This window comes from Camelus bactrianus, chromosome 16 (assembly GCF_048773025.1).
Source record: "Camelus bactrianus isolate YW-2024 breed Bactrian camel chromosome 16, ASM4877302v1, whole genome shotgun sequence".
Taxonomy (NCBI): Eukaryota; Metazoa; Chordata; class Mammalia; order Artiodactyla; family Camelidae; genus Camelus; species Camelus bactrianus.
The window spans coordinates 56,244,981-56,270,952 of NC_133554.1; the positions used below are offsets into that span (position 1 = coordinate 56,244,981).

Here is a 25,972-nt window from a genome sequence, read left to right on the forward strand (position 1 = left end):
TGAGGCCCACAGAAGTCACAGCCTGTGGGTGGTCGGAGGACCCGAGATTCCGACCCAGGTTGGTTGGCTGGCTGCTCAGTCACCTGTGGCTCTCTCTGCCTGGAATATTCTCTCCCTCTGTCTAACCTGAGGAACTTTACTTAGATACACCTCCTCCAGGAAGCCTTCCCTGACCACTCCACATTAGGTCCGGGTACTCCTGCTCTGTGGTCACCTAGCAGCCAGTGTTCCCCGTCCTAGTTCTCTCCAGGTTTGATCACCATTGTTCACTTGTCCCAGATTCACCTGCCTCCAGTCTCTGAGCTCCTGAAGGTGTCATGTCTGTTGTGTTCATCTGTCCTCTGTAATGAACCGAACCTTTAAGTGCACAAATTTAAGTTAATTACAAGGGGATGGAGAGCTATGAAGAAGCAGCAAGTTCAGAGGACTCACCAGAAGCCCATCTCCTGCTGGGTTAGGCTGGGGGAACCTCTGGGTGTCCCTCCAAGGAAGATGCTGAGCTGGGCTCTGAGCAGCTCACAGGTGGGTACCAGGACCCTGGTCCACCAGCGAGATCCAGGACAGCCGCTGCAGCTGGTCACACTTCAGGCTCGACAGGAGCATCTTATGAGTGCTTCTCACCGGGGTGCTGACTTGTCACCCAGGGTCTCCTACCCTCCTTTGCCCTCCCCACCCTCTTTTCTAGCAGGTGGGTCCACCTGTACTGCTGGCCTGTCCCAGTCACCTGCAGACCTCCGAGGTGGTCAGCACTCTTGCCCCCAGGTGCTGGTCATCCCAGGGGCGGGTGGCACCCCAGCTCCCACACTGCTTCCAAGCCTGGTTCTCCCAGGGTCTCCCTGCTCATGCCAGGGTGACTGTGCCTCAGTGGGCGGTGTTCTCTTTCCCTTGGCGCTCTTCAATATCCAGCTCCCTGAGCCCAGAGCACCCTATCTCCATTTTGGGGGTCTCCCTCATCTGCCAAACTCAGCTCAGTGTCACCTCCTCTGAGAAGCCTTCCTTGGTTCCCCCAGCCTGGATTTGATGCGGTCTGCGCTCTCCTGGAAGTCTGCACTGCCCTCCATAGAAGCCGCTGACCACACTGCATGTGAACTCTTTCCTTTCTTGCTTCTCTTTCATTTGAGTTGTAACCCCCCTGGGTAGTAGTGAGCCCTGCGGTCACCTCAGCAGCATGACAGGACTCGCCTCCACGAGTAGGGGCCCCCGGTCCGTCCCCTGGCTGGTTCTGCCTTGGGGGGGCTGGTGCTTCCTTCTTTTTCATGGAAGCATCCAGCTGTGAATTCCACGTGCAGTGCCGCTGTGGCCGCATCCCACGCATTTTGGTGTGTGGTATCTTTAATTTTGCTCAGTTTTATGTATTTTAAGTTTCTGTAGAGACTTCCTCTCTGACCCGTGGATAACTTGGGAGTGTTTTGTTTAATTTCCAGCTGTTTAGAGGTTTTTCCACTGTCTTGCTCTTACTGACTTTGTTTGATACTGTTAGGGTCAGAGAACATGTTGTGGGTGATTTCACTTTTAAAAAATTTGTTGAGGTTTATTTTATGTCCTGGGATTTGGTCAATCTTGATGAACCTTCCCCGGGCACTGGGAGAAGGGGAGACGTTGACGGCAAAGGGCAATCCCACTGGGCTCTCTGCCCCAGGAAGCGGGAGTCCCGCCTCCTACGTAGAGGAGCCCCGGACGCACCTCCCAACCGCACTGCCAAGGCTCTGGAAACAAGGCTGTCCGTGGAATCCTGGCCGCAAAAGTGCTGAAATGAGAGAACGGGTGACTGTGAATTTTAAACCTGACAATACTGTCCTTCAGGAATGCAGGGCATTCTCTGATAAAGGGAAACGCAAAGGATTTTTTCTAGCTGACGTATCCTTCAAGAGTGGCTAAAGGAAGTCCATAAAACAGAGAGGAAATAATAAGAGGAGGCACCTTAGAGCATCAGGAACATAGAAAGACTAATGGAAAGAGCAGACGCGTGGGGCCAGACAGTGGACAGGCCTCCCTGCGAGGGTTTGAAGTCATATGTGATGGAAACAGCAATGGCAACACTGACCCCCGGCCACTTGATGTCGGCGGCCCCGGGTCCGGCCCCTGGCCGGCTCTGCCTGGCAGGGCGGCGTCTGTGAGGCCCTGCGTCACCCCGGGGGGGGGGGGGGCGGCGGCGGCGGGCCTGCTCGGCTGCTTCCTGTTTTGAGGTCAGGGCTTGGGAACTGCACACCTGGGTCACCTGCTTCTACGGGGTGGGGTGGGGGGGGGGGAGCGGGGGGCCATAGATGCCCTGCCGCTCATCCTCCCAGCTCAGCGCAGCCTTGGGGTCCCTGCCCAGCCCGCCTTCTCCTTCCACTCGTCAGGGCCCCCTTGGCGGCCTCCCGCGTCATTCCAGGGTTTATAGCCGTGCTTAGCAGAGAGGGGCAGGAGCAGTCTGGCTTGTACCGTCCTAGCCAGACTGAAGGTCTCTAACTATCTGACTGGGTGATGGAGCGTCTGTTCGTAGGACAGCGATGGATACTTGACCTTGGTCCAGGGCAGACCTTCCTCTGTGGAAAGCAGAGGAGCTGCCTCGCGCTGCAGCCGATGTCTCCTATGGTGTGAGCCTGGTGACCTCGCAGCAGACAGGGGTGGGGGCTGCACATGCCTCTAGAAAGTTCTGTGGGCCTAACCAAACTCAGAGCTTTCTCACAAGCTTTTATTCCAAGGAAATGGCTGTGTCTCAGAACCTGCCATCCTGCGGCTCCTTCACATCTGGACTCAGGGCCGCTGAGTCTGTGTGTCAGCGCGGCCGCTGGGTGGGGGCCCGCAGGGAGGCTGTGGAGGCAGGCGCCTGCCTGGGGGATTAGGCTGGGAAGAAAGGGAGACCCCAGAGGCCAGTCCTCTTCCGTTCCCTTCTATGAACGTAGGAAGTCCCTTTCTGTGCCCAACTCTGTGCTGGGAAACAAGGGGGGACGTGGGGAGTGGGAGGAGGGGCACACGGACCCGGCCCCACCTCTCCGTGCCCATTCACACATCCTTGGCCCACAGCACAGCCCTGGGGGGAGCTCAGCGCACTCAGGAATGCAGTAAAGCCAGAGCACCTCCCATTCCTGCCCTCGGGGGGAACCATTCAGAATGCTGGAAGGTTCCAGACGCCAGGGTTTGGACAGGGCCAATCTCTCTCTCCGTTGGCACCTGACCAGGCGAGGGGGGCTCTTCCTCCATCACAGAGAGGCAGCTGAGGCTGGGCCCAGCCCCTGGTCCCTGCCCCCAGCCTGTCCTGTGCTCCCTCCCCGCTCTTTCCTGCTGGGACCTGCCTTCTGGGTCCCCCGCCCCCGGGGCCTGTCTGTGTCCTCCCCACCTCCCTTTGCCGGGGCCTGTCTGTGACTCCCGGAAGGTGTGACCCAGGTCACCTCGGAGGAGGCCCTGCCCCCACCCAGCCTCTGCCAGCCTCTCCTTCCCCCAACCTGTATTTAGGGCCCTCATGGGCTGCTTCCTCCGACAGGCGCCCACCGGTCCTTGGAAACCTGTAATTTCCCGGGGCTGAGTCACCGCCGGCCGCCCAGAGCCGGGTCAGCGTGCTGCCTGGCACGGGCGCCGAACTGAGCTCCCGGGCCCTGTGCCTGCGGTTAGGAGCCCAGAGGCCCGCTCCCAAGAGGCCTTGCCTGCGACTAAGTCTTTAAATGCTAGGAGTCCAGGCGGAGAATAACCACTCCTTTATCCCCTCACCCCGCCCATGTCGGGAACCGCTGGGCTCCCTGCATCCAAGGGGCTTTCCCCGATGCCCCAGGCTTTGGCTGAAGCCCAGTAGCAGAGAGCAGACAGAGCCTGCACGTGTCAGATGGGGTGCTGGATGTTCCACGCAGGAATTGCCAAGAGATTGCAGAACGGTCCAGCGGAAGGACGGACAGGGCGGCAGGGTGGTGACGAGCACAGTAGTGCCAGGAGGTGTGCCGCCCGGGATGGAGTTTGGGCTGTGCCGCTGAGCAGCTGTGTGACCTTGAGCAGGTGGCTTAACCTCTCTGTGCTTCTGTTTCCTCACCTGTGAAATGGGACTGTGATGAAGTCTCAGGGAATTAGGAAAGCACTCAGACAGGGCGTGCTGGAGCCAAGGCCGCGTGAGCACAGAGGATGCTAGAATCTGACAGTGGGGTTGGCTGGAGGCAAGGTTTTAGGAAGAGAGGCGGGGAGTGGGGAAGGGGGCTGCTCCCTGCGCCCAGTGCAAGAGAGGGAGCCCTGAGGGAACCACTTGCAGGTCAGATCCTCAGCCAGTCCTCAGAACTGTGCCCCAGGATGTGAGAGGTGGTGCATCCTTGGGAGGCTTGGCCCTTGTCTGCTAGCACAGGAGGCCCTGTGTACAGAGAGGCAGAGCTGGGTGGCCGCACTCTGCATTTCTGCTGCTCCCCACGTGGCACCGTGGGGGGGTCAGGTGGGGAGTCTTTGGAGGGCTGGCTGCCAGAGTGCACTGAACCACCAGGCTAGGGGCTGGGAGGGGGCCTGGAGAGGTCCCTGTGGGAGTCCCCAAGACAGAGCCTATGCAGGCAGGAGGCAGCCGCTGATGGTAGCTGAGTGAGCCTCGACTTTGCCCCTTTTCCTTTCTCCCTCCCGCCCCACAGAGGAGTCAGAAGCCAGAGGGAGGGGAGAGGAGGTGTGGATGGCGTGGATGTGTAGATGGGAGGAGGGAGCTCTCCCAGCTTTGACTGGGGTGTGATGTTGGTATTTGCGTTGGCTCAGTCTGGATTGGATTGTTTGAATATGCAACAGCAAGTTTAGATGAGCAAAGATGGGGTGGTCCTTGGTGCTGAAGATGAAGGAAAATCTTCTCGAACTGCCAATATGTACTTTAACTAAACATTTTCATAACAAAGCTGAAAGTTATTCAGTATTTCTATACTCTTTGGAAAGCTCCAACTCCCCACTGAACAGTCTCTGTTACTGTTTTTAGAATTTCAGTCCTACTCTGTAACGCAGGAAATTAGATATTATTTTCATAATCAGTAGTAACCAAATCAACCAACATATTTCCACGTTCACCCTTGTTTCTTGCAGTCTTCTCTTTCCTCCTGGGTTCACTTTTCTTCCTGTTAAAGTTCACCCTTCGGTAAATCTTCCAGGGATGGTTTGTGGGAGGGGAACCCTTTCTTAGACTTTGCACGTCTGAAAATGTCTGTTTTTTATTCTCACACTTGAATGATAGTTTAGCTGGCTATAGAATTCTAGGATGACAGCTGCGTTCCTTTAGCCTTTGAAAATATTGCTCCAGACTACAAGAACTCTGCTGAATTCTATTCATTTCTTTGTGAATAATCTTTTTGTCTCCGATAGCTTTTCAGATTTTTTTCCTTTGTCCTTGGAAGGGCTACAGTTTCACTATTAAGTATCTGAGTATCAATTGATGTTTATTTATCCTCTCCTGCATTTTGTGTTTGGAGATTCATATCTTTTTATTTTGGGAAAGATTTTGGCTGCTATTTTCTAGAACATTCTTTTTGCATCTTTCCTTCTATTCTCTTCTTCTGAAGCAGTTGTTGGACACATTCTGAAGCTTCTTGACCCACCTTCTGTGTTTCTTACCTGTAACTTATTTTTATCTGTTTCGTTTGTTTATTTCAGAGCCACATTCTCGATAATACCTGCCAAGTAATTCTCTCTTCGGTGAGTCCAACCAAGTGTATTTCAGCTGTTGGGGTTTTAATCTCACTAATCACACTTTTCACCTCTGGGATTTCTAGTTGATTCTTTTTCATGACCACCTGTTTTTGTTTCATTGGAGCCAGTTTGGGGTTCACAATTTTAAAATGTTCTTACATTTCTATTTGAAAATCATTTTCAGATTCCTCTGTTATTTCCGCTTCATGTGCAGTGATTTCATATCTCCATGGTTGATCTTAATGTCTTTATTAGCATTAGTTATGCCCATGTTTTGGGGGTCAGGTTTGTAGGTTCATCTTGAGTAGATGTTTCTTTCTCTCAGTCCCCTCCCTCCCCGCCACCCCATCCTCCCCTGTTATCCAGCTGCCTCCGCTTAGCCTCCTGGTGGTCCCACTCCAGAGCAATGAAGTCACTTCCTGTTGGCTCAGAGTGCCCACCTCCTGGAGGTGGGGAGGGTGTATTGCGGACTCAGTTGCTAAGTCCCTGGGTGTCATGGCTTGGAAGCTATGGTTGCTTCCTCCTACTCCTCCAGGTACACAGCTGAGAGTCTTGCCTCGGCCCCTGTGCTGAGCGGGGACTGGAGCCCCGCTCAGATTAGTGTCTATTACATGGAGATGGGTATCTGATTTTTTATTATGGCAACGCCTTTGAAGTTTCCCTTTTTATAGTAGATGTGTCTGTCTTTTATGCCTATATGGGATGACTTGAAAAATGAGTTTAAAGTGCCATCAATTTCTTTTTAAGCTTTAAATATTTCCTTTCATTGCAAGCCCATTAAAAATGGAAAACCAGTGTAAATTTTTCATTTACTGGAATGTAATAGGTTGGAAGGTTAATTTTTTAAAATAAAACCTCATCAAACTGACCCAGATGTGCGCTCAGCTGAACATTTTTATCTCGTAGGGGTGGGCTCTGCCAGCTGCATGCAGGCAACAAATAGTAAATTATTCTTCCCATTTAAAAGTGGGAGGTAGTAATATTTCCGAGCAAGATAAATCATGTCAGTTTCTCTCTGTTGGAAGCCTCTTTGCTAGTTGAACTTGATTGTTTGTTCCTAATAAATGATTTTATTGGATTATAGCATTGACACTAGAAAACTGCACAGATTATAAGGTTATGGCACGAGGATGCACCCGTCCATCCTGAGCGACCCTGCGGCCTGGGTCACTGCCTCCATCTCATGGGCAAGAAGATGAAAGATCAGAGACGTCTAACACTTTTCCCAAGGTTCCCAGCGAGGAAGGGAGGGCACAGCCGGGCCTTGTGGTCCCACATTCAGGAACAGCCCTGAGAGGCTGGGGGTGGGTTGGGTGGAGGGCTGGGATGTGCCAGCTGGGAGCAGAGAATGAGGGGCTGAGCAAGAATCACCGAAGTCAGGTGGGAGCCAGGGAGGGGCTGCAGGCGGGAGCTGCAGGGCTGGAGCCTGGGGCGCTGGGTGCTGGTGCCCGTCTGCCCTAACGGTGATGTGGGAACGGTCATTTTCCCTCCCCTGGCTTTGGGATTTCGCAGTCCAGTTTTGGTTGTTTGTTTTTTTCATTGGAGATTTAAGATGGAGTGGCTAGGTCTTCATTTTGCCAAAAAGATACATGATATATATATATTTTTATTGAAGTATAGCCAGTTACAATGTGTCAGTTTCTGGTATACAGCATAATGTCCCAGTCATGCATATATACACACAGATTCATTTTCATATTCTTTTTCACTAAAGGTTATTACAAGATATTGAATATAGTTCCCTGTGCTATACAGAAGAAATTTGTTTTTTATCTATTTTTATGTAGAGTGATTATCATTTACAAATCTCAAACTCCCAAATTGATCCCTTCCCACCCCCTAAAAAGATACATTTTAAAAGATACACACTATTTCCTGTTACCATTGTTTCATTTCTTAAGGACTTCTTCTCACATAGGACGTTTATATGTGTAGGAGAGGAAAATTTCAGAATAAAGACTAGTCCTTTGAACATCTTAAGTTTTACCAAAAAAAAAAAAAAAAAAGCAAAAAAGACAAAACCAAACTCCAAAACCTCACCCCTTGGCATTGCCCTCACTTACCTCATTTTATCTCTGACGGGTCAGCACCTGTCACAGGCTGGCCCTGGTCCCCAGCCTGGGGTTTGATGTGGGGGATGCTCAAAGCTCCCTTCCAGGACTATACTAGGCTAGGTCTGGGGGCTGAGGCCACAGGGTTTCCTGCTTTAGCAAGTAAAATTCCAGGAGGCCCAGTTAAATTCTAATTTCAGATAAACAATTTTTCTTTTAAGTACAAGTATACCCCAAACACTACATGGGATATACTTATACTACGAAAAGTATATGTTGCTTATCTGAAGCTCAAATCTCCCCAGGCATACTGTGTTTTATCTGGCAACTGCACGAGGGACACTTGAGAACCCAGGAGGAGTCTAAGTGTGCCAGGAGAACCCGAGGGCACAAGTGTGTCTTCCTGACTCCTGCTCTGTGACCCTCAGCCCCCTGCAGCTGTCTGGCAGGCCCTGTGTTTATTTACATTTTTAGCGAAAGCAAATTAAGATTCCCTTACTCTGGAGAACTGCACCACAATTGCTCTGGTGCTAAGTGGAGACGCTTGGCCTTTCTTTCCACCTGGGTCCTTTGTGGGGTGCGTTCCCACGGGCTGCCCTTCACCCCACCATCAGATCTGTAATCTGCGCGTCCGCCTACGGCGCTGAGGGAGGCCGGCTCCTGCCCTCTCACCCACCGTCTGCGTTGGGACGCAGGAGCGCCACAGTGAGACCATAGCTAACTAAGCAGCACGCGTATTATCCCCCAACCCCACGACAGCCCAGGACAGGCGTCCCTATCCCCACGGAGCAGATGGGGAAACTGAGGCACGGAGGTTTAGGCTCGTGCAGAAAGGCACAGTGCTGAGAGCTAGCGGCGCTGGGATTTCAGCCCAGACCCCTGGTTTCCCTCCACCACACCCACGGGCTCAGCCAGGGAGCATTTCAACAGCTCTGCCCCAGAGATGCAGATTTAATGGGCCTGGGACTGGGGTCTGAGTGGGTGGCTGTAATGCTCCCTGAGAGATTCCAAAGGACAGAGATAACTCTGGCTTCTCCCTGCTACAGAGATAAGGTCAGAGGAAGCCGCCCAGTGGGAGGAGAAGTCCACAGAAGTGGAGGAGGAGGAACTCCAGCAGGTTCCAAAGGCTGGATTAGAGTCCCTGGCGAGGGTGTACCGGGTGGGGGGGATGGCAGGAGCAAAGGCAGGGCGGTGGGAGTGTGCCTGCGGTTGAGTGAACCGGAGAGGGCCGAGATGGAGACCAGAGCCAGGACGTGGGGTGCCTGCGCTTTCCTAATGATGCTTCTGGATTCCCAGCGTCCCTCTGAGCCAGAGGCACTGGGGAAATGCCAGTCCCTCCCCTTCCTCATTCCTAGGATCCAGTTTTCCCATCAGAAAGCTCATCCTGGCTCCTCCTCCTGCAGGACTGGAGAGAGACAGAGGAGGAGCTGGCAAGGCCAGCAGGAGGGGACGAGGGCAAAGGAGAGTAGGCCAAAGCTCAGGGGAGGCTTCCAAGGTGCGTTTCCAGCCCTGGCTGTGGCTGGCGCTGCCTGCCCCCACGCGACTGTGCAGGCATCCTCCCCACAGGGTGTCGCGTGGACCTGCAAGGTGCCTGTGATGACAGAGTCCCGGAGTCCAATGAGTTCGGGAAAGGCTGCATGCTCCAACCCTGGCTGGAGACTTGCAGTGTCTACGAGCATGTTAAAGGCTCTGAGAAGTCCTGCAACCAAGGGAAGCTGCGTAGGTTTGTTGAATGTAAGTGTGGCCACTTAATGACCTCAGAGCCCTCTTTGCTGTGTGACAGTGAACCCATGAACATCGTGCACTGCACCCTGGAGAAAGGCAGGAGCGACAAGAGGGTCTTGGTTGCTCCTGGGAGCTCCCCTGAATGTTCCCAGAAGAAGTGTGGGCAGTGGAGGGGTCATCAGGGTCTGCGCTGCCCAGGCTGGTTTTCCAGAAGGGCCGCCCCTTCCTCAGAGGGCTGAATCTAGGGTGGATCTCTCTAGGGGAGGGTCAGCTGCTGTCTGAGGCCTGATCTGGGACCATGAGGGAGTCCGAGTCCCTGGGTCTGAAGGTTGGCTGTGGCTTTTGTAGTCCTGGAAGATGCTCAGACCTCCACGGGGCTCAGCTAATGACAGACCCAGAACCCTGCTTCGTGGGGACGGAAATCCTAGTGTGTGCGCGCTGGGTAACCTCCGACTCCTTGTCATTTATTCTATGTAATGTGGTCTTACATGGAAACTGCCCATCTGAAATGAATGGGTAAAGGTGCTTTGAAATTCAGCAGGCCAAACCGCCCAAATCTAGAAAAAAAAACTAGCTTTAGGTCCTAGTGACAATGAGCATAATTGTAAAAGATTTCAAGTAAAGAGAAAGAGGCTTTTAAAATACACCAACGTTGACCTCAAAAAAAGGTGTCCATGGGTAAAAATCTTACCCACTGATGTGTTCCTGTCCACACGTGTGTGTACAGTGTGGATGTCTATATTCTTCAGGTTGTGGAAGCAGTATGTGTTCATTATGGAAAACACAGAAAAACACAATAAAGGAAGAATCGCCCACAGCCCCACGACCACAGGCAGCTGGAAGCGCTCCATGTACTGCTTTCCTATATTTTTACGTTTTTCTTTTTATTATCATAAAATTACCTGTCTTTGTTTTTGTTTTCTATGCAAGATCATTATATGCCTGTAGCCCTTGTAGCCTTCTTTTCAAAAAATGATTTATTGAGGTGAAATTCATATAACATAAAATAACGATTAAAACACCCCATTTTGTTAAAGCGAGTAATTCAGTGGCATTCAGCACATGCGCAGCACTGGGCACCCAGACCCCCACCTAGTTCCAAAACAGTTCCTGAAGTCCTTGCTTTGCAGCCCCAGAGTTGTGTGTGCTTCTCCACATAAGGCGACTGGGGAAGGTATAGCGCAGTGGTAGAGTGCACGCCTAGCATTTATGAGGTCCGGGGTTCAGTCCCCAGTACTTCCTTAAAAAAAATTAAATAAATAAACCTAATTAGCTCCCCCCCAACCCCAAATAAGAGGACTGCTGGTTATTTAACTCCTAGCCTGTCATCAAATACCAGCTTGTTTCACATTTCCCGGTATTGTCAGTAAGACTGCCACCAGCATCCTTGTAAGACTGCTGCCATCCTTGTGTCCACCTTGTCGGCAAGTCAGTCTACTTCTGAATGGCAGGATCTGAGCAGTCATGTCCCCTCGGGCAGCTTGGTTCCCACCTCTACCCAGCTGAGACCCCGCTTCTGACACCAAACCATACATGCCGCCACCCACCCACCAGCCCCCTTGGATGCTCCGAAGCCTCTCGTCCCCTCCTGTCGCTCCACCCTTCACCTAGGGCCAGGTTTTCAAAATACAGATCTGGTCATGTCAGCCCCTCCCCTCTCTGAACCTTTCCATGACTTCCCGTCTCTTTCAGGATAAAGATCTGAATCCTCCACGTGCCTGCCAGGCCTGGTTTCTCCACCATCCCTCCAGCTTCTCTGGAATCCAGCCTCCTGAGTCGTCTTCTAGTTCCTTATATGGACGAGATTTCCTCCCACCACAGGGCCTTTGCATAGGCTGTTCTCTGCCTGCAGTGTCTTTCCCCTTTGTTTTTCCGGGTTAATCCTTGTTCATCTTCCTGATCTCAGCCCAATTGCCCCTTCTGCAGGGAAGCCCTCTTTGACCCCAGACTAGATGTGAAACTTTTGGTGTGTACCCTCATTGTACCTTCTTCTATGGTTACTTGGTTAGTGTTTGTTTTCCCTACTAAAGTATAAGCTTCAGAGGGCAGGGGCCATATGGGTAACCCAGAAATATATGTTGGCTCAGCCAATGAGAAAGCAGTGTCCTTACTGGGACAAAGCATATGGGCATTTTCAAGCCATTTAAATTTTATTGCCAAAGTGCTTTCTGGAAAGGTGGGGGCAGTGTACACTCCCAGATTGTGCAGGAGAGTGTCAGTGCAGCCACACCTTTACCGTAAATTGCACACACGCAGCGAGGAATCAGTCATCTGACAAGTTCAAGCTTGGGGACGGCTGCAAGTCAGAGAACAGTCAGCAGAGAGATGCTGAGCCAAGCAGAGGAGAGAGCAGAGCCGCCGAGCCCAGCGGCAGGAGCAGAGGTAGCTGTCCCTCTGGTGTGACCGGGCCCCTCTTAGGCCAGAGGACAACAGCAATGCCCCAGTTCACCTGCCAAAGCCAAGCCTGCTCATTCAGGCCTGGAAACCTGGGGCAATCAGCTGGGGAAAGGACTAGAAAGAAATTGACAGAAGAGAGAGAAGGGAAGGTCAGTGGAGGCAGACGGCAGAGGCGGTGGCTGAGACAGGAAGCCCCAGACCTGCTGGCGACTTGAGACAGTGCAGTAAAGGGGACCGCGTGAAGGCTTTTTCGCACATTTCTGGTACCTGGGCTGGGAAGACCCAGAGGCCAGGACAGCTTGCCAGAGTGCACACTGGGGCCTCTCCGTAGCAGGTTGCTTCTGGGATGTTCCCAGTGGACCCTGTCCCTGAGTATCCACAGGCTGCCCCTTCCATCATGGGATCACGAGACTGTGATTCCCATTTTGCCAGCAGACCGTCTTTCTTACTGGCTTTGATGAACAAATTGCTATGTCGGGAGTCCCACGTGGCAAGGAACTCAGTCCTAGTTGGCTTAAAACTGTGGCCTTCAGTCCAAGAGCCTTCATGGAGCTGAGTGCCAACAACCATGTGAGCTTGGCTGTGGATCCTTCCCCAGGTGAGCCTTCAGATGAGACCCAGCCTCGGCCAGTGCTCTGAGGTTGAGAACCCAGTTCAGTCATGCCCAGATTCCTGATCACAGAAACTGTGAGATGATAAACGTGTGTCACTTTAAGCCACTACGTTTGGGATGATTTGTTATGCAGCAGGAGATAATACACCCCCACATGCTCTGGCTTCCTCGGAATATGAGGTCTCAGGGTGGTCAGACCCTCAGTGACTGGCACAAGGCTCTAAGTTCAAGGGTTACAACCAAACAACAATCCCTCCCAGATTCAAAGGAAAGGGACACAGGGAGAAATGCCAAGTTCACATTGTGGAAGAGCAGGAGGGATGGGAGCTGCCCTTGGGACCACAGTAACTCACATCCCTCCCACGCGCAAAATAGGCTCACCCGACCCCAAGACCCCAAAAGAAAGTCTCACCCACGGTGGCGTGGGCTCAGATTCTAGGTGCAGGATCAAGTCCTGTAAATCACATGGGTGCGGATGGGTCCCGGGAGGGGTTCTTCAAGTCCTGTCACCCTGGGGTGGTTCTCCTTGCCTTCTGGCTCTGTCCTCTGAGTCATACTTCCTTTTTCATAAGAAAACTGAGTTTGCAACTGAATAGCCTTCTCAGTCTGCTTCCTTCCTTGAAAGGTCGAGTCCAAAAGCCTCTTTTTCATTTTGTCTGGTTTTCATCCCACTTAGTCCAAGAACCAAATGAATTCCTTTAAAAACTTGGGGGCTGCCTATGTGTTAATTTGAAATCGTTTTACTAGGGAAAATTTCTGCAGGGCTACAGAGAATTCTTCTGTACGATTTTTGCTAGGGAACACACACTGTCTTCACTGCCTGGATCTACCCGGGTTTTAAAGATGCGTGTCCTTGTGTCTGCTCTTCTACTTTGAGGCCCTGAGCAAGGAGGGGGGGGCTCAATGTTTCTCAGCCAGAACTAACTTTATATATATATTATATATATATTCTTTTTCAGATTCTTTTCCGTTATAGGTTATTACAAGATACTGAATTTAGTTCCCTGTGCTCTACGGTAGGTCCTTGTTGTTTATCTATTTTATATACAGTAGTGTCTCTGTGTTAATCTCAAACTCCTAATTCATCCCTCCCTTTCTCCTTTGGTAACCATAGTTTGTTTTCTATGTCTGCAAGTCTATTTCTGGTTTGTAAATAAGTTCATTTGTACCATTTTCTTTTAGATTCCACATATAAGTGATATCACATGATACTTGCCATTCTCTGTCTGTCTTACTTCACTTAGTATGATAATCTCTAGGGCCATCCATGTTGATGCAAATGGCATTATTTCGTTCTTTTTTATGGCTGAGTAGTATTCCATTGTGTGTGTGTATAGATACATATAATACACAAAATATATAATACAGTATATATATATATATATATACACACACTCCATCTTTATCCATTCATCTGTCAATGAACATTTAGGTTGCTTCCTTGTCTTCACAACTGTAAATATTACTACTATGAACACAGGGGTGCATGTATCTTTTCAAATTAGGGTTTTCATCTTTTTGGGATATATGCCCAGGAGTGGGATTGCTGGGTCATATGGTAACTCTATTTTTAGTTTTTTAAGGAACCTCCATACTGTCTTCCATAGTGGTTGCGCCAATTTACATTCCCAGCAGCAGTGTAGGAGGGCTCCCTTTTCTACACACTCTCTCCAGCATTTACTATTTGTAGATTTGTGGATGATGGCCATTCTGGCCAGCGTGAGGTGATACCTCGTTGTGGTCCTGATTTGCATTTCTCTAATAATTAGCAATGTTAGCAACTTTTCACATGCCTGTTGGCCATCAGCTTGTGAGACAGATTCTTGAGAGGCAGCTGGGTGTCGGGAACCTCAGGCATCAGTATGTGGGAGGTATCATTATGCCTGGTGGCCAGAATCAAGACAGAGCCTAGCCTTTTGGTTTGGCCAGAGTGGAAATTCGCAGGAGCTGGTACAAGTGGCACTTTGGGTTGTGCATGGGATGTGTGTCCAGAATCCAAGGACAGCTGTTCACAATTCATCTACACTCCCCAGGCCGGTGGCTGCTCCCCTCCCTCAGTCTCCTCCCCAGGCCCCCAGATAAGAAGCTGGAGGTTGGCCCAGGTGGAGTCCATTGTCCACTCCAGTCCAATCAGCTCTAGCCAGGGTTTCGGGGTGGTTAGTGGCAAGGCTGCTCCCTCTGCAGGGCTGTGGCTGGACAGATTTCTTAAGAAGAGGAGCAGGTGGGACAGATAAACCGAGGGAACTACGAGTGCCTCAGTTCTTATTTATACAGGTTTCCCACTCTCTGGTAGGAAATGAAAATGCTTCCTGGACCCCCAAGGAAAGTAAGGGAGAGGGAAAAGGGAAGAGGGTGTTTTGGTGATGTTAATTCTACTTCCTGTCTCCTGGGTGCCATTTGGATTGTGGGGCCAAAGGCAGCATTGCGCTCTTGTTGAGAGTTTGCAGGCTTCCTGAATCGCCTCCCCAACTCTTCATCTGGGGGCCTCGTTGCCCGCGCGCATCTCTCTCCGCAGGTTCTGCTATCCAAGGTGCCTCCGGCTCCACCACGCCCTTCCCTCTGCCTGGAACAGCCCAGCCTGCCTCCTCATCACCTTGGCTGCCTGGCAGATTCCTCCTACTCATTCTTTAAGCCCTTGTTTTGGAATCACCTCAATAAACTCCGACAACACCCTCTAGATAAAATTCATCACTTTTTCCTCTGTACATTTAAAAAATCGTTTTATTAGAGAAAATTTCTTCAGGGTTACAAAAGCGAGAGAATTCTGTGAAATTTTCGCTGGGGAACGCACACTCTCCTCACTGCCCGTATTACCCAGGTGGTGAAGACTGCTGATCTGCGCTGAGGCCCCGAGCCGCGCATAGTAGCCGGCACAGGGCAGGTGCTCAATGTTTCTCAGATGGAACAGAAATTATCATCTGGTCCAACGCACCCATTTTACAGATGCAGTAACCGAAGCCCCCGGTCATCAGGGCATCAATGCCGTCTGCCCTCTTGATTACCAGGAAAGTAGCGGAACGGATACAGTACCTCGCCTGCCCTGCCCTGCTCTGCTCAGCCGTGCCCTGGTCCGCTAAGCCGGCATCCCGGCTCCGACCCCGCGGGCTGTGACGACCGCGCCACCACCGCCCGGCCCCGCAGCCGCTCCCTGCCCCCCTCCTCCCGCTGCCACCTGGCGCGGCCCAGCTCCGCCCGGACTCCGGACTGGAAAGTGGCGGCGACGCCCCGGAAGGAACCATTCGCGCCAAGGGTGGGGGGTGGCGCCTGGCAACGGTCACCACCTTGGCGACCCCCACCCTCGGTCAGCCTGTGTCGGGGCCACATCGTCGGGGCCGCGGGGGCGCGCCCGGGCTGAACGGGGGCGAGCGCAGGACCCGGCTCATGGTTGCCGCTCCCGGGCCGGCGTCGGGATGCGCCGCCCGTGGGGCTCGGCCAGGTGTGGGGCTGCGCGGGGCGGGGCGCGGCGCGCACCTCCACCGGGCGGGGCGGGGCCGGGGCCGGGGCGGGGCCTCTCCTCCTCCCCATCCCCTCCTCCCCGCCCCCATCCCTCCCACTCTCCGCCCGGGATTAGCGACCTGGGAGCCCGCGCCCCGCGGCCTCGCCGCCTCACTTCCCTGGGAACGGCGGCCACGGCGGCACCATGAAGAAGTCGTACTCAGGTGGGCGCCGCGCCCGGAGCGGGGAGGGGTTGGTGTCCCGGGGCCAGCACTTCTCACCTGAGCAGAAGCGCTCGCGGGTGGCCGAGCGGGTCCTCGAAGTGGGGGCGCCGCGGGGCACCAGCTTCCGGGCAGCTTCGATGCGTGGGGAGTTCGCGCCCGCCAGTTGACGCAGCTCCACCCAGATCTGGATCGTGGGGGCCTGGAGGCTCTGGGCTCCCCCGACGGAGATGGCTTTCTCTCCTTTGCTTCAAGTCGCCACCCTGAGGCCTGGGGCCCGCGCGCTGGTCCGAGACCACCGGTGCCCTGGGAGAGTCTGGGTGCTGAGCCCTCTGACCTCTGCACGGTTGGGCCTCGCCTCTGACCGTGGCCGAGGGTCTCCTGCCCCTGTCAGTCGGCCGCTGCTCGCTCGCGTTCTGAAGAGGCCACTGTGTGAGACACTGCCCTGGGCTGGCCGACCCTCCTGCTCGCCCTCTTCCCCTCTTGCACCTTCTCTGGAATTGCTCACTTTACAGGCGCCGCCGGTTGGGGTGTGTTGGGTCCCTCCTGTGTAAATGTGTGCGTGGGAGGGGGCTGGGGGAGGATTTCCTTGGGGTCAGCCTCCAGGGCTGGTGGTCCAGGCCGCAGCATCCTTTCTTTAGGTGACCCTGTTATTCTTGGAATAACTCTGTGGAACACAGGAAGTTTGCCAAATGGGACCAGTCAGCAGCACCCGGGCTTGGCAACTCGCGTTCATCTTTTGGGTGTCAGGTGTGCTGGCATCCTGACTCCACTCGCTGACCTCACACAGGTGGAGGGGGCCTGACCAGCTCTCATCATTTGCTCAGGAGCCTTTATAAGTGTTTTCCCTTCTGGTACACTGAAGTTCCATTTCATGGATGGGTAAACTGGGGCCACAAGTTTCGAAGGGCAGGTTAAGGGTAACCCAGATCTCCGTTCTTTTGTCTTCCTTGTCCTCAGCCATCAAATAATACATGACATCTTTTCTGCTCACTCCTCAAAATTTCTCCTCCTGTTCCTCCACTTAATCTATTTGGACATGAAGTTTTCTGCCAAGGACTCAGGAATTAATTTTTCTTGATAAGAGGACAGAATGATGGTGCTGAGTTGAAGCTGAAGAGGTCCTTAGTGCCATCCCCCTGCCTTGGGGCCATTTTCTGGTCTCCTCTTGCTTTCCACATTCAGAAATCAAAACAAGTAATACGGAATATCTCAAATACAGAATAGTCTCAAAGAGGGTTACTCAGAACTTCCCCTAAAAATAGCCTTCTGGGTAAGTGGCTTAGAATTTCAACTTTCACCCCCTGTTGCAAACAGCATGGCCCTCAGACACCCTGAACACAGCTCTATCCCAGGAGTGCAGGCTCATTGATGTAATGGTGGGGGAGGAGGGGGCTTCAGGTGGCATAGGCTGGGGTTTGGTATTTGGCCTGTCTCCCTCCCCAGCCTGCTCCAAATGCTTGAGATGGTTGTGGGCATCGCTGCTGCTGCCTGGTGCGGCCCTTTCCCCGGGGCTCCAGCCCAGTGCCGCCCAGGGGCACCAGCTGGCTCTTGCCCTTTGCTCTTCGCTCTTCCTTTCCTTCTGGTGGGTCTGGACATTTGGGGTGACCGAGGTCCCCCCAGCTAGCTGACATTTTCGTTGGAGACTTTGAGACCCTCCTACCCAGATGCCAGAGGGCCTCTGAGACAGCTTGCTGTCTGTCTCTTCTCCATTCCTGCCCCTCCCCTGCAAATTAAAAAAAAAGAAGGTTTTTGCAGTAAGTGGAAGTAGGGTTTATGGGTGAGTAGGAACCAGCTCTTGTAAAGGCAGCCTCTGTGGCTCTGGTGTTTACCTGGAGGGGCGGGGCCCTGGAGAATGGGCCTGGAAGGGCTTGGACCTCTTCCAGCCTGTTCTCCTGGCAGTGGTCCAAGGCGAGCCGGGTCACTTTGTTGCAGTTGTGTGGGGTCAGGCTGGGGAGGGACAGCCCAGTGGCAGGGTGGGCCTTTGGCCCCATTCTGAGGTTCTCCAGTTCTCTTGGTGACCCTCCCGCCCCGTTCTGAGTAGGGGCACTTGGCAGAAGTCACACTGGCCTTTAGCATCCATTCCCTGAAATTAAGGACAGCAGCAAAGTGTGAAAAGTCCCCCAGTGTCAAAACTCGAAGGACAATCAGGAGGGCTTTTATTTTTCGCCGAGGTTGAGTGGGATTATTGCTTCTGGATCCACTTATGGGCTCGTAAGTAGATTGAATGATTAGAATGTTCTCAGTGCATCTGGTTTGAGCACTCGTCAGTCTCTGAAAAGGGGGACATTTAAAAAACCTGTGTTGGGGGTGCCGAGTGCCTTGGGTCTGTGTACATTCGTTGAACGCATATTATGTGCTGGGCATGTACAGCCAGGGTCTTGAGGGCACGAAGATGATGAAAGATGGGGTCCTTGCTTTCATGGAAGCTGCTTTCTCACTGGGGAGGCAGGACACAGGTGGGGCCCCGGCTGGTAACAGCACCCCCCCCCCCCCCCCAAATGCTTCTGAATGCCCTGGCGGGAGGCTTTAGCTGGAGATGAGGTTGAACTGGGCCTTGAGGAATGAGCAGCTTTTAGCAGGTGGAGAATTAAAAGGATCCTTCCAGGTGGGGAACAAAGCAAATGCTCACTGGGGCTGCAGGATGCCAGGTGGGTTCTTGGGGGGCAGGCTCTGTCTGACAGCTCCAGTTCTGCTCCTGGCTCCTCCCGGATCCACCTCACTGCTTGCTGGGGCACATCTGCACCGTGTGGTTAATAGCAAGGGCTCCTGGAATGAGATCCTGGGCTGGCACCTCCTCGATGCGGGGCAAAGCGCTTGATCTCGAGCGTCTCATCTGCCTCATTTGTTAAACTGGGACCATACTAATTTGTTGTGAAGATGAAATGAGTTGGTGCAGAACCGCTTGGAAACGCCTGCTCTGTCTCTAGCTTGCCGCTGTCATCTTCCTTATCCTCATCCATGGCCGGCACCCTCCGCATGCCTCTGCTGGTTTGGAGGCCAGGAGCATGGCCCAGGCTTCTCCCTGGCTCCCTGGCATCAGAGCTGGCTGCTGTCTGACCCTCCCAAGTCCTGAATTTGGGGCTGTCCATTTCATACCGGGTCACATGGGGCCTGCCTTTCAGTGGCCCGGGTGCTTAGCTGAGGCCTGAGAGCCATGGAAATAAGGACTCACATCAGTCCGGAGTGGACTTGGGAATTATGCTGAGATGTTTGGTGGCTTTTGGGACATCCCCGGAGGGGTACCTGGCCTATCAAAGGCTGAAAAGCTCTTGCATTGCGACTCATCCAGAGGCCTGTGCAGGGCGGGAGGCTGCATCCAGAAAGCAGGTTGGAGAGATTAGCCCGCCGAGCGGGCCTTCCCCACGCCCAGCGCTCCGGGAGCTGACTTCTGGGAAGGAGAGAGCCAGTCCCAGGGCACTAGCCTCCAGTGAGGGCAGGGCGCTAAGGCCGCTTCCTTCCCCTTCTCGCCCCACCCCTCTGCCCCCTCCTGCTCCTGTCCTCCCTGGCAGCCCCGTCTCTGCCTCCTCACGTCCAAGCCTGCCTGCTCTGGCTCCTGCAGGGGACCTCGGCCGAGAGAAACAGCCACCTTCTGCCATCTGTCTGGGGTCTGTTGGACTTGGGCCCAGGGTCATGGACCCCTGTGGACCCCGAAGCCCCCCAGCTGTGGGAGAACTAGCTGAGCCTGAGTCCTGGGGCTGGCCCCCTCCCAGGCTGCTGCAGTGGGGGGAGGCACAGGCGGGCTCCCCCCAGACTGCAGTCACCTGCCCATCAGCATCTCCCCAGCTGCCCAGAGGGGTTCAGGGAGCTGAGTGCCATACATGCACCTAGCAATGCACCTGAGTTTGAGGCAGCCTGCCTTCTTCCTGGAACTGCCAGGTGACCCGTTCCAGCCAGGACAGGGGAGAAGGGACATGAGCTCACTGCTTAGGGGCAGCAGTCTAGAGTTTATGACCAAATGGGGGGCGGCATGTGCCTGGAGCTCTCAGCTAGGTGTCAGCACAGGACACCTCACCTGAGGACCTAGGGACCCCCCTCAGCAGGAAAAAGGCACACCCCATCCTCCACCCGGCTCCGTGGGCCGTCCTTCTCTGAGACGCTCCGCCCATCCCTGGCCCCACGTGGACGGGACCTGGGGGTGGGACCTTGTTCCTACAGGCACCACTGTTTGTCTGTGAGCAGTGTTGCGTGGGCTCTGCAGTTTGCTTAAGATGTACTTGATAAGAAAGGTTCAGCACACATCAGCGCAGGGCCCAGCCTGGGGCTGATGAGTGCCAGTTCCTGGGCGGATCCAGCTGGTGGCCTTGGGGGAAGTGGGGCTGGAGAGAGAGGCCCAGGCCTAGAGGGGGATGATGAGCTTTTGGATGGGGAGGGAGGTGACATGCTGGGTTCCTATGCCTCTGTTGGAGCTGTTACCTTGGAACCCCTGGCTCTCCATGTTCCCCAGAGATTTATGGGTGATCGGTGGGCATGAATGGCTGAGTGAAGCCCCCTAGGGACCTGCACAGAGCACACAAGATCACAGCCCCCACTGTGCTCCAGGAGAGGCCTTGGCCTGAGAGTCCCAGTGGCAGCTGCCAGAGTTTGCCTGGGCCAAAGCACTGGCCAAAGGGAGTCTGTCCTGGTGGGCATGCAGACACTGCATTCAGACCTGGGGCTGCAGAGCACTGAGCTTTGGTGGGAGAACTGAATGGTCCCGGAGGCCGGTGGGCTGGTGGCCCCTGCCCCCTCCCTGTTGGGCCAGCTGTAACTGGGCCCAGGGACTCTGCCGAGAGGCCTAGAGCCTGTGGCTTTGCTGCAACAGCTGGGCTGAGCTGGGGGGTGCCAGTCTCCTCAATGTCCCTGGCCTGTTTCGAGTCTCCGTGTAGGTTGTCATTCATTCCAGAAGTATCTGCTGGGCACCACTGAGTGCCGGGCTCCGTGTGTCCTTCCCGCACCCTGGCGGCTCTGGGCACCACTCTGCTCCCCACTGTTTCCCTCAGTGTTATCTCCCTGGTCCCGCCCTGGGCCCGGGTCCGCTTGCAGCCCTGTGAAGAGGGGCATTGAGCCCCTGCCGGCCCAGAGGGGCGGGCAGCTCTGGGCGTCCTGCTGTCAGTGGCCTCTGGGAAACTGCAACAACTGAGCTTTGTTCCGGGCCTAATCTGACCTGGTTCTGTGAAGCATGACTGCTGGCAGCCTGTGAGCCTCCAGAACAGGCCAAGGGGCGGTGGCAGGGACAGTAAGATGATCCCAGGTCAAAGGGCGGCCCTTGGGCCCTCTCTGGCAGGAACACAAGTCCCAGTCATCCTCTGAGCGTTGCTGGCTTTGTGTCAGAGGAGAGGGACCCTGAAGGGCTGCTCTGGGCTGCCTGTGTGGGCCCCAGCCTCCCAGGGGCCCCTCGGAGTGCCAGGTGGGGGAGGAGGCCCAGATCACTCCCCCTGGGGAGTAGTGTCCTCCCTGGCCTGGGGTTTCAGAGGTGGGGCCAAGGCAGGGGCCTTCCTTTTCCCATGATGGACGAGGGGGCCTTGCCCTCCTTCTGGCTCCTGGAGAGGCCTGGCTCCTCCTGAGACTCTTAAGGGACATGCAGTGAAACCGAGGCTGTGGCTGGGCCCCCTTGGGCCCCCCAAGGCTGCACCTGGGAACAGGGGGGCTGGCCACAGCTGCTGTGGAAGTCCCTGAGAGCCACGCCTGGGCCCCTTGTCCCGGCCAGGCCAGGCATGTTGGGGCAGCAGCGGCGACTGTCTGCCCAAGCTGGGGATCACTCCCGGTGACTGTGGTTACCAGGCAGGGCTGGGCAGAGGCAAGCTGGCAGGCCGCCTCGGGCTTGTCCTGCGGATCAATCTGACCCGCGTCCTGGGGCTTTCACAACCTTCCCATGGCCTGGGCCTCCTGTTTGCAGCAGGATCGGGTCCCAGCAGGGGAATAATGTGCCTGTAACCCAAGCCACTTGGAAGTGGGTTAAATCCAACCCCTGCCATCTTCCAGCCTAAGGACTAGGTTAATCAACCTGGAGGGAGGTGGGGGGTGGTTTGCAAAACTCACTAATGAATACATGACTTTGACTCAGCAGCCACAGGACCCAACGTGTCGAGGGGGCAGGTGTTGGGTTTTGGTGCAGAGGTGACCCGCTGCAGACACCGTGGGGATGCCAGGCGGTGGGATAACAGCTAAGTGCATGCAGTGTTGGCATCATGGGATTAAAGAGGAGGAGGTAGATTTCTCATCGACACTGCCTCCAGTGTTAGGGGCAAACCCTCAGCTACGGGGAGGGGGAAACCCTGGAAGGCAGCGCCTTCCGGGTAGAAGCAGATTGGAAGACACTTCAACGGCCAGATCTGAGCTCTATTTTTTAAAGGAAACCTTTCTAAAATACATTGTGTATCTGTTCTTTCTCTCTTGCCTTTTTTTTTTTTTGTGTGTGTGTGTGGTTCTTTTTATTCATTGCTTGTTACGAAACAATGTGAACAGGAAATTAAGGGAACAAATTCTCCAGTTGCAACATTGTGTTTCGTGTATCCCTTCGGTACTTGCTTGACTTTATCAAAGCTACATAGTGTTTCTCCGCAGAGTTGCGTATTCTCTGTAAAATCTTTGTAAACTCTGCTCTTTTCGCTTGAAGTCAGATCTCAGGCATGGATTCCACAATTACGATTTGAATGGCTCTGCAGAATGGCTGTCCCCGGATTTACCCAACCCCCCCCCCCCCCAGAGCTCTGCCAACCTGGGTGCTCTTCCTTGGTGATGTGCCCCGGTGACCCTGACTCCAGGGCGCTGTGCTGAGCCGAGGAGGTGGCAGTAGCCGTGCTTACAGCTGCGGGACCCGGGCTAGTTGGATCCTGGAAATTTTTGCAGGCAATTCATTTAATAAAATGTTGCCCACGATGACTCCCTATTCCAGCATTCTTGGGATTGCTCCCAAAACCCAACAAATGTTCCTAATGCAGCATTTTATTAAGAGGTTTAATGAGCAGCAAATGCCATTTGCCCTGATTATCAGCTTGCTTCTAGCCACTGAGAAGTCTACTTGTGGTCTAGAGGATTTGCCCTGTTGCCTGCAGCCTGTGGTCCCCCTCTCGGACTGGCGTGTGGTGTTGGGGCTCCACCCAGCTTCCTCTCTCTGTCTCTCCTTTGGCCTCTACAGGATGTGCCTGTACCCTAGGAGGCATCTCGTTGCTTCCTTGGCCCAGCTGAATGCCTTGGTCTTGGAGATGGGCCGGCTGCCCCAGGTGACCAGCCACCTCTCCTGGCGATCTTTCGTTCTGCTGTCTGGTTACGTGTGCGGTGGTTTCTTCTGGAACCTCCGGTCTCCTCCACAGGCCAGTCAACAGCGTGGCCCCCCTGGCCAGTCCTCTGTGGCTGCTGTTTTGTTTCCCCCACCTCACCATCTCCCTTGTCAATCCTCCCGGGGCCTCTGCCCATCACCCCTCACCCCACCTCCCTCTCTGTATATCTTCTCAGTAGAAACTTAGGACCATCTACAGGTGGATCTACAGGTCTACTTCTGTGGTAACTTGGGTACCCATTCAGCAGAAAGTCTCGAAGACTGGCTCAGGCTTTCCCATATTCTGGGGTGCCCCCTCACTGCTCCTCATGTGGTCGTCAGCTGTTTCTGGCTGCTAGCCCCCCTCCACCTTACCCACTGTTTCCCCCTCAGTCCACTGGCCCTACTTTGTCAGCCTGCTCATATCCTCACATGTGCAGTTTGTTCATGGCGTGTGAACCCGGGTTTCACCCGGAAACCGGAACCACTTGAGGATTTAAAACAGAAGGACTCAAATAGTACAGATGGTGGGAAAGCCAAACTGGTACTCCTGAACCTGCACATTGGGATGACTAGCAGTCACCTAACTCTGCATGGAAATGACTGTGAACCATGGAAATGTCACCCAGCCAAATCCAAGCTCAATATATTTCCCGTTTAACGTCTCCTCAGCAGGAGCCCCCTGATACCCGCAGTCCCTCCACTGGTACACATGCAGGGGAAAGGGTGAGCGCCAGAAAACAGACAACAGTCTTAACTGATCGGAGTTAAAGTTTTTTCTGTTTTGCAAATTTTACAAAGACGCTTGACTGTGTGAACAGTCTGAGGCCCTTCTCGGTGCCTCAGAAGGGAGGCACGTGAGCCAATGGCCCTGGTGCTTGAGGTTCCTGAGCTTCACGGAGACCACTGGAGACCAGCCATGGGCAGTCACTGCCGCCCCATCAGAGGACCAGAGGGAGGCATGTTGTTGGAGTCCAGGGACCAGGGTCAGCGGGTGGGAGGCTGGATGAGGGTGGGCCTGCCTCCAGCAGACAGAAACTGCTGCTGGAGAAATCTCCCCAGGCCGCGAGAGGGGGACAGGTCTACCCGGGTTCTCCCTGGCTCCCGCCTTCCAGTCTCCTCCTATTGGTTGAATCCAGCCAAAGGCTAAAGACTTGGGGACCAGGAGACCCCAGGCTGCAGCGGTCAGCTCTTCTGCCACTCAAAGACCAGCTGGGAAGGGGCGAGGAATGGAGGGGTTCATTTATGCTTAAAATTATTGTTTATCTGACATTCAGACTTAACTAAAGGTTGTGTATTTTATATGGCAGTGTCTCTTGTGTGAGTGGGACCGAGTCCAGACACCCTTCGAGGGAAGGGCTCTGTGGGTCCCCGGGCAGCGCTGACGTCAGGGGATGGACTTGACCGTCTGGTGAGGCTGGTGAGGCTGCGGCCGTATGTGGGCGGAGCCGAGCCCGGCCCTCCTCTCACGTGAGCTGCTGGCGCTTCCCCGACCTGGGGATATACCAGTGTTGCCTCCCCACTGGCCTTGAGTGTCACCATGGGCACTGAAAGGCCAGCTCACTGTCGGTCACCATTGTACCTCCAGACAGTATCCTGCTGGTGTATGCTTGAAACAGCGCCTGGTGCAGAGAAGACATCCAGTAATATTTTCACGACTGTGAAACTGAGTGTGCCCCAAGATGCAGTGAGAGCTGGAGGTGCGCTCACACCCTGATCTCTGACTCTCACCCAGGCTGTGGCACGGCCCCGAGGCCTGCGGCTGGGCCCACCCCCCTCCCCGACCCTCAGCATCGGGCGCCAGGGCCCCCTTTTGCTTGGTGCTTTGTCACTGGGTGGGCTGTGGGCTGGGAACACCTTTGCCCCTGACAGAAGGAACGGCAGGGCAGAGCAGGATTCAGAGAAGGGACTAGAACGCCTGGCTTGGAGGCCCAGAACTTGGTTGAAAACAGAACTTTTTGCGGTATTTGGTCTTTTGCTGGAGGATGTCTCCGGGGCAAAAGGATACTGCACCCTGCGGATGAATACCTGAGGTTCCCTTGAATCGGTAGCCCCAGCTGCCGGCCCGGGGGAGGAGGAAGGCTGGCCTGCAGGTCTGGTCCATGCACACCTCGGCGGACACAGCCAAGGGCAGGGGCGGGAGAAGAGGGGGGAGGCTTATCGCCTTATCTCAGGTTCCTCTGAAGATAAGGCTGGAACGTGGCTCTTCTGAGCCTCAGAAGAAGCTGTGGGAGACTGTGTGTCCTGGGGGCAGGTGGAGAGTTGGGGGGCTCCTGGCCAAGGTCCCTGTGCCCCTGGCCTTCCTTGAAGGACTCTCAGGAGTTTTAGGAAAACATTGAGAATTGATTCTTTTCTGTAGCTAAGCTCTCTTCATTATTGCAGATGGATGTGAATGCCCGAGTGTTCACAGCGCCCCTTCCTGCAAAGCCCCCTTTTGAGAAGGTGGTGACTTTCTGGCTGGGAGGGGCTGTCCAGCCCTGTTCACTGTTGGCACGAGAGCAGGAGGGTGAGTGAGTGTGTGTGAGTGTGTGTGGGTGGGTGGCTGCGTCACCCTCCCTTGGGGACAGCCTGACTCCTGCTCTCCCCTTCCTTGGGTCAAGATGTCTGGGCTGTCCCAGGGGCACTGAGGACAGCCGTGCTGATCGTGGGCAGGGACAGTGTCTCTGCGACCCCAGTAGGA

General features: G+C 54.3%; 1 protein-coding gene across 1 annotated transcript in view; it reads left to right on the forward strand.

Annotated features, from left to right (window-relative positions):
- The first annotated feature begins 15,937 nt into the window (after positions 1-15,937).
- The window catches only part of SEPTIN9 (septin 9), a 151,394-nt gene continuing 141,359 nt past the window's right edge, over positions 15,938-25,972 (forward strand). The window contains exon 1 of the mRNA XM_074343768.1: positions 15,938-16,055. Within this exon, the coding sequence (XP_074199869.1) occupies positions 16,037-16,055 (19 nt within the window). The 5' untranslated portion in view covers positions 15,938-16,036. The remainder of the gene's footprint in view (positions 16,056-25,972) is intronic.